This window comes from Danio rerio, chromosome 17 (assembly GCF_052040795.2).
Source record: "Danio rerio strain M-AB ecotype USA chromosome 17, GRCz13ab, whole genome shotgun sequence".
NCBI lineage: Eukaryota > Metazoa > Chordata > Actinopteri > Cypriniformes > Danionidae > Danio > Danio rerio.
In genome coordinates, this window is record NC_141037.1 from 43,997,501 (window position 1) to 44,006,267 (window position 8,767).

Consider the following 8,767-nt stretch of genomic DNA (forward strand, 5'->3'; position numbering starts at 1 on the left):
CATTTTGAGTTTTTCTTTTTTTTCTTTTTGTTGAACAAAATAGAAGATACTTTGAAGAATGTTGGAAACCTGTAACCATTGACTTCCATAGTAGGAAAATCAATTACCATGGAAGTCAGTGGTTACAGCATCTTTAGTATATCCTTGTTTATGTTTAACAGAACAAAAAAAATCACAATATGATATGTAGTTAAGGGCAAGTAAAATGATTACATAATTTTCATTTTTGGGTGAACTCTTCCTTCATATGTACCATAATAGAGTATCCACAGGGTTTAAAAAGTATTAAAAATCTATTAATTAATTTAGAGATATTTAAGCCTCTAGATCAGGGGTCACCAATCCTGGTCCTGGAGGGCCGGAATAGCTCCATCTTGCCTCAACACACCTGCCTGGATGTCTCAAGTATACCTAGTAAGACCGTGTAAGACCTCCTGAGGACTTGTAACCTAAAATTAATTTGTATATAAACAAAACATGGCAAAGGGAATAGGACAACTGCATAAATAATAAATTATATGAAATTAACCAAAAAATAAATGAAAGACACTTTACAAATGACAATTTTGAGTCTAGGATCATCAAACTGTCTATACTAGATGTTGAATTGGACATTCTAGGTTGACAAATTTGTATTTACTGGATAACGAAGCACCACCTAAATGTAATAACTGCCAAGCTGCTCTCACCATCAAACAGATTTTGTTGGAATGTGGAAGTTTGATTACCAATAGACAATTTTTATAAGGAGAGTACTTTGTAATATACTTTGTAATATAAATTTGTTTTTATCATCTAATATTTGTATGTATATCCATTTTGCCATGAAATAGCCATAAGTTGCTGATGTGGCAATAAATAATTAATTATTTAATAAATTATTAAATAAATAAATTTAAGGCCCTTAAAAAGTATTTAAAAGTCTTAAATGCCAAATTACAAGGTATTAAATTCAGCATCATTATGTTAAAGTGTTCTTGAATTTAATCTTTGAATATCAGGATGCTGTGTAGTTTATGAGATCAAAAAAATAAATAAATCCTGCTAGATTTGACATCATGCTGCTTTGTTTACAGCAGTAATCAGGCAAACGCTGTTATCCCTGCTGCTGTAAAGCCGCCGTTATTTTTATTCATTATATAAATACAGTTTTAGTTTAGGGTTTGTTTCTTGCGTTTAGTATTTAGTAAGTGTACTACAAGTTAAATGTCAGCTTTGGTTAAAACCTGAAGTGATGATGAGGTTTTGAAATGTATTCAAAGAGTCTTAAAAGAGGTCTTAAAAAGCATTGAATTTCACTCTCTGATTCCTGTATATGCCTTGCATATATAACTTTATATATGTTTTTAAAACTTACGGTTTTAGTATGGGGTTTTGTTGTGTCCATCCAGCTATATTCATATGTATACCCTTTCCTCTAGCCTCCTGTGACCATGTCCAAGCAGTACCCAGAGGACGACCCAGACTACTGTGTTTGGGTTCCTCCATCAGGTAAACATATACTTTTCTTCCCCCTTGTTGATGATATTAAATTAGTAGTTCACCTAAAAATGAAAATGTACCTACATTAAATCTTCCCCAAGTGGTTCCAAATCTTGAAGAGTTTTTTTCTTCTGTTAAACACTAAAGAAGATATTTTGAAGAAAGCTGAAAACCATTGACTTCCACTGAAAAACAGATACTATTGAAGTCAATGGTTACAGTTTTCTAACATTATTTAAAATACCTTCTTTAGTGTTCGGCAGTAAAAAAAAACTAAAAATCTCCTAAAGGTTTGAAACAAGCAAAGGGTGAGTAAATTATGACAAATTTCATTTTTGGGTGAACTATCCCTTTAAATAGTACTTGTGCTGATATACAAATCTCTAAGTGGCTTAGTCAATTTGTGCAGTTAGAAAAGTACATAAAAAATCTAAAATTTTAAGCACTGCACCATTTTAAACTCAATTTATAGACTGTAACTGAATACTAAATTTAACAAACAGAGATTAATAGCTTTGTTTATAAGACACTTCAAAACAATCTTGAAGTTTGTAAGGATTTAGGTACTTTCATTATGAGAAAACACATTAAAGACTGCACAAAGGGATTTGCTTTAATGGCTGGAGGTTATTACAAGTTTAGAGTTTCTTAATTTCTATAAATAAAAAAGTGAGAGAAAAAGAGATCCTCCATTTTGTTAGTATGTTGATTATGTTGGAATAATGTTAAGCTAACATAAAGAAAACAAACTGTTCTCAGTATTATAGTCTGTTAGAAATCTGGCAATTGATGATGTAACCGATAGACAAAGATTCACCATTGGCCTAAAGTGTATTTTATTGTCTATAATCTGCTATGAAATACTTTTTACTGTGTGTACAGTATCATTGAGACCAATTTTTGTATAGCTTGTCTGTCAGGTTCATTGCTCTGTTATGTTTTTAATGCGATTCTACAATATCTATACATTAAGGTCATTTCCATTTATCGTATTAATAAATGTACATTGTGTAATTATGGAAATTATTTATATTGCAGATGTCATTTCATGTTGGCTTTAACCAGACATTTGGACTTTATTTTACCCTGCTTTGAATAGGTCAGACTGGTGATGGTCGGACACATCTGAATGATAAGTATGGATACTGAAAACCGAAAAGGGGAGGCCATCTTCACTAAAATGGAGTCAACTCAACATTCATTCTAGTCCAGTGGTCTTAAACTCAATTCCTGGAGTGCCACAGCTCTGCATAGTCTAGCTTCAACTTTCTTCAACGCACACCTGCTTTAAAGTCTTGAGCACCTTGATTAGTTGGATCAGCTGTGTTTGATTAGGGTTTGACCAAAACTGTGCAGAGCTGCAGCCCTCCAGAAATCGAGTTTGAGGCACATGTTCTAGACTTCGAAAAGTGAACATCATTTTCTCTCTGCATCTGCGTTTTCACTCCATACAAGGAACATCGAGGAACACAAGCAGCACAGATGAGCTCAGATGTTATTTGGACATGGAAACTGATTTTCACATCATGCGATTTTCATTCGAATGCATTCATTTTCCACAACTGGCCTGTTAGCCAAATGTCTAGGATGTTTTTGGGAGAGTTTTGGAGTGGACATTGCTTAAAGGGTTAGTTCACCACAAAAATAATGAAAATTATGTTATTAATTGGTAATCCCCATGTCTTTTCAAATCTTTGAGACCTTCATTCATCTTCAGTACACAAATGAAGTTATTTAGGTGAAATCCGAGAGCTCCCTCATCTTCCATAGACTGCAAGGTCCCCTATTTGCTGAAAGTTCAGAAAAGAACCATCCTCAAAACAGATCATACACTGTAATAAACAGTAAATCCTTCTCTTTAAAAGTGACAAGTTGATTTTACTTTAAACATTTAAGTAATTCTTAAACCGGTTAAGTTCACTGAACTTGTTTGTTTAGATTTAGGCACATAGCTCTTTTACCTAATAAATTCAAGGCAGTTTTATACTATAAAAAGTGATTAGTTGAAAAAGTGAGTAAACACATTGCCTTCAAATTATTGAGAAAATGAGCTATGTACTTTTAAAAACAAGTAAATGTAACACTTCTAAGTGTTACAACAGAAATACTTAATTATTTTTTAAGTAAAATAAACTTTATTAAGTAATTGCTTTTTACAGTTTGCATTCAGTGCTTCAATTGGAATATTATCAGATTATGAGAAAACGTTATCGCACACGTAAAACAAAAATAACTACTTTCTAAAAAAGTTTTCTTATTTTCAGTGTCAGTTTTTTGTGCACATTCAAAAGTCTTGTTTCTCGCCCGTGACCATGTCCAAGTACCCAGAGGATGACCCAGACTACTGTGTTTGGGTTCCTCCATCAGGTAAACATATACTTTTCTTCCCCCTTGTTGATTGTGATGATATTAAAGGAATAGTTCACCCAAAAATAAAAATTCACTCACTATTTACTCTCCCTAAAGTGATTCCAAATCTTTGAGTTTCTTTCTTCTGCTGAACTCTAAAGATGATGTTTTGAAGAAAGCTGAAAATCTGTAACCATTGACTTATCGCACACATATAACAAAAATAACAAATTATTCAACATTTTCTTATTCTTAGTGTGAGTATATTGTGCGCATTGAAAAGCTCCAGTTCCGAGCGCAACTCTCTCTGTTTGAAACAAAGCACAGGCGTATCTGTGGTAAGCATGATATGTGAGTGTGCGCCCTATACTGACACTGAGAAACTTTAATCAAAAAAATATTTTTGAATTTTGTAGCTTGATATTATTCCGATTGAACTACGGAAGGCGTATAGATCTATTTTGAGGACTCTTTTTAGTACCTCTCTGAAAATGTAGGATGAGGAAGCTCTCGGTTTACACCTAAAATATTTTTAATTGTGTTCTGATCAACTTGAGTAGGAGTAATTAATGACATTTCATTTTTGGGTGAATTTATGCTTAAAGGTTTGCAAAAATGTCTGTTTTCAGATCAGCATTTACTTCCGCATACTGTCCTATAAGCTTGCAAATCAAAAACTTTCCACTGGTTGAGAAGTACTAATTTTTCAAACTGTATTTTGGATTTATTTGTTGTTTTGCAGTCCCGATTCTGAGCGCAACTTTCTCTGTTTGAAACAAAGCACAGGCATATCTGTGATAAGCATAATATGTGAGCGTGCACCCTATACTGACACTGAGGATGAGGGAGCACTCGGTTTACACCTAAAATATCTTTAATTGTGTTTTGAGCAACATGAGGTGGGAGTAATTAATGACATCATTTCACTTTTGGGTGAACTAACAATTTAAGATTTGCAAAAAGGTCTATTTTTAGATCAGCACTTCCGCATACTGTTCTATATGCTAGCAAATTAAAAATGTTCCATTGGTGTAGAAGAACTAATTTCTCTGAATCTGATTTTTTTGATTTTATTTGTTGTTTTTCTGCTCTTTCAGATACAATATATTTTATTTTGACTTTATATTTTCTTAATGACAATATCATGTCAGTTGTTTGATCACTGTCATTGGTGACAAAAATCTCATGTCACAATTTTCTGTTCTTGGATCATTTTAATAAGCTTAAATGAAAAGTTCACACAAAAATGAAAATTCACTCACTATTTACTCTCCCTAAAGTGATTCCAAATCTTTGAGTTTGTTTCTTCTGCTGAACTCTAAAGACGATATTTTTGAAGAAAGCTGAATGTCTGTAACTATTGACTTATCACACACATATAACAAAAATAATAACTTTATTCAACATTTTCTTTTTCTCAGTGTCAGTATATTGTGCGCATTCTAAAGTGCCACTTTCAAGCAAAACCTTCTCTGTTTGAAACAAAGCATGGGCGTATTTGTGGTAAGCATGATATGTGAGTGTGCGCCCTATACTGACACTGAGGAGAAGAAACTGTCAATATTATTTGTGTTTTTTAGCTTGATATTATTCCGATTGATCCACTGAAGGCATAATGACCTGTTTCTGAGGAGTTTTTTCAGTACTTCTCTGAAAATGGAGGATGAGGGAGCTCTCGTTTACACCTAAAGTTTCTTAAACTGTGTTTTGAACAACGTGAGGGGGAGTAGTTAAAGAAATAAATTTCTTTTTTTTTTTGGTGAACTATCACTTTAAGGTTTGCAAAAAGGTCTATTTTCATTGTTGTTTATATCAACATTTACTTCCGCATACTGTCCTATATGCTAGCAAAACAAAAATGCTCCACTGGTCTAGAAGATTTCTCAAACTGTATTTTGGATTTATTTTTATTTTTTTGCTGTTCTTTCAGATACAATATATTTCATTTTGACGTTATATTTTCTTAATGACAATATCATGTCAGTTGTTTGATCACTGTCGTTGGTGACAAAAATCTCTAGCCACAAATTTCCGTTCTGGGATCATTTTAAATAATCTTAAAGGGACAGTTCACACAAAAATGAATGTACTCATCTACAGGTCATTTGAGATCTAGGTGCCCTTTCTTTCTTCAGTAGATCATTAAAGACTATTTTTCTATCAATCTGTTGTGAATCTTTTAATGGCAGTCAATGGGGACAGTCTTTTGAGATTAAAAATAAACACGTACAAACAAGTCCAAATCAATAGCCATGGCTCCTGATGACACAGAGGTCCTCTGAAGCCAAACAATCAGTCTGTGGACATTATTTACAAGATTAGCTTCAATCCACAGCTTGGTCGAACAGATCTTGGCGCGATTATGCGAATGTAGTCCAGTTGTATTCCTGTTGCTTTAAACCTTTCAGACCCTGTAACGTGTCAGGTCATGTTATTTTCACAGGGCATTTCTCAAAATTTAAAGCCTGCTGTACATAATCAATTCATATCGGAGATTTTGTCACTAATCCTCATGTATTTGTCATCAAAACGTCAGGACTACATTTAGACATGCTGTGAACAGTTTGACCAGGCTGTGGATTAAGATTCATAATAATGTAAATACTGTTTAATTTTTTACACAGAGTGATCGTTTTACTTTAGAAGGCGTCAATGTGTCATCAGAAGCCATGGCTATTGATTTGGAGTTGTTTGTATGTCTTTATTTTTAATCTACCACCATTGAAAGCATTATACGGATCTACATATGGATGACCTATTGGGGGAGTAAGTTAACAGGAAATTTTCATTTTTGGGTGAACTATCCCATAAAGCAAACTCATTGACCACTCCGTTGGCTGTTTGGTCATCCCTGCACACACTCCCTGCTCTGATTGGCTGAGTGGACACACACACTGTATGGCAAGAGCTCGCTTTTGGATGCAGTTCTGTTGACTACTAACGATGCCTCCTCAGAGAGAGGTGGCTTTACCAGCCATCTGGACACTTCCTTGGCATTCTAGGATTGGGAGCAAGCTGTTAATGAATCAGTCCGTCTGTGTGTGTGTGTTTGCATAAAAGGCAGTGAAAGTGAGCTCTGTGCACATCATTTGTGTGTATTCGCTGTTTCTTCATATTAATGAAGAGTGACTGTTGGTGATGTGTGAGAGTGTGAGCTGGCTTGGATTTTTTTAGGCCTACTTATTCACTGGTCTCTCTCAGTTTGTCCATCACTTTTAGTTCTATTGAATTCTCCATTTGCTTGGAGACTTTTTGTATTTTGTGTGTATGTCTACTTAAATAGACATTTTGCTTCTGTCTCTAATTTGTGGTTGCTTGAGTGTTTTTGGATCATTAAAGCCTTAACTATGTAAAGCCTGCTTTGTGATATGACATACAAAAACATACACACACACACACACACACACACACACACGTTTCTCTTTGCATAAGCACTTTATATTTGGCTTTCATTCTGTGATGATTTAATTTATTTAAAAAAAATAAAATAAATATATAGACCAAATACCGTGTTAAAGTTTATATTTTATTGTTAAAACTTAATATAACAGGAAAACGTGGTTCATTGGATTTACTACAATTTCTAAAGGCAACTGGTTGCAAACAATTTATATGGGCTGAATTTAAACAAATTAAGTTTAACAATTCATTTTCTTTTCGGCTTAGTCCCTTTATTCATCAGGGGTTGCCACAGCGGAATGAACCGCTAACTTATCCAGCACGTTTTTACACAGCGGATGCCCTTCCAGGCACAACCCATCTCTGGGAAACATCCACACACACTCATTCACACGCAAACACTACGGACAATTTAGCCTACCCAATTCACCTGTACCGCATGTCTTCGGACTGTGGGGGAAACCCACACAAACGCAGGGAGAAAATGCAAACTCCACACAGAAACGCCAACTGACCCAGCCGAGGCTCAAACCAGCGACCTTCTTGCTGTAAGGCGACAGCTAACAATTACTACATTAAGTTTGTTTAAATTCGGCCCATACAAATTGTTTGCAACCATTTGCCTTTAAAAAAAATGTAGTTAATCTAATGAATAAATATTTTCAGTGAACCTACCGTGTCTGCAGTCTATATTTTCAGACCATGAAAATCGCCTTAGAAATGTGTGTTGCTTATTTGTATTTTACACCATGCCAGTTTCTAAGTATTGTTGCTGACCATGAGCGTCCCTTTATGACCACAGTGTGCCCATCTTCTAATGGCTACTTCCAGCAGAATAACATGCCATGTCATAGAGTGTGAATCATCTCAGACTGGTTTCTTGAACATGACAATGAGTTCACTGTACTTAAATGGCCTCCCCAGTCACTGTAACTCATTCCAATAGAGCACCTTTGGGATGTGCTGGAACGGGAGATTCACATCATGGATGTGCAACTGACCAATCTGCAGCAACTGCGTGATGCTATCATGTCAATATGGACCATAATCTGAAGAATATCTCCAGTACCTTGTTGAATCTTTGCCACGAAGAATTAAGGCAGTTCTGAAGGCAAAAAAAGGTCCAACCCGGTACTAGTAAAGTGTATCTAACAAAGTGGCCGGTACACATAGATATACATATGTGTGTTTGTTTGAGGGTACCTGTACGTGTAATTTATGCATGTATGTGAATGCGAGTATAGGCGTACTGCAGATTTTTGATGTGCTAATAGTCTAATGTTATTCCGTCATTTATGCTAAGCTAAAAATGGTCAGACTAGACCATGGATGGGCAAACTTGATCCTCGAGGGCCGGTGTCCCTGCAGAGTTTTGTTCCAACACTAGTCAAACACACCTGAACAAACTAATCAGTGTCTTCAAGATCACTAGAAATCTATAAGCAGGTGTGTTTGATTAGAGTTGGAGCTAAACTGCGCAGGACACCGGCCCTCCAGGACCGATTTTGCCCACCCCTGGACTAGATCCAGAGATCTG

The 8,767-nt window shown here is 35.2% G+C and overlaps 1 protein-coding gene across 4 annotated transcripts in view; it reads left to right on the forward strand.

Annotated features, from left to right (window-relative positions):
- slc4a1ap (solute carrier family 4 member 1 adaptor protein) overlaps positions 1-7,185 on the forward strand; it is a 24,177-nt gene extending 16,992 nt beyond the window's left edge. For 2 of the 4 annotated variants that reach the window (XR_015513716.1, XR_015513717.1), the window contains exons 13-14: positions 1,422-1,491; positions 2,582-7,135. Coding sequence is in view for 2 of the 4 variants with exons in the window: in XM_087290973.1 (XP_087147099.1) it covers positions 1,422-1,491; positions 2,582-2,631 (120 nt within the window). In the remaining 2 variants the exon portion in view is untranslated. Of the gene's footprint in view, positions 1-1,421; positions 1,492-2,581 lie in introns of all 4 variants that reach the window. The other 2 variants (XM_087290973.1, XM_087290974.1) reach the window with 1 other exon arrangement.
- The last annotated feature ends 1,582 nt before the right edge of the window (positions 7,186-8,767 follow it).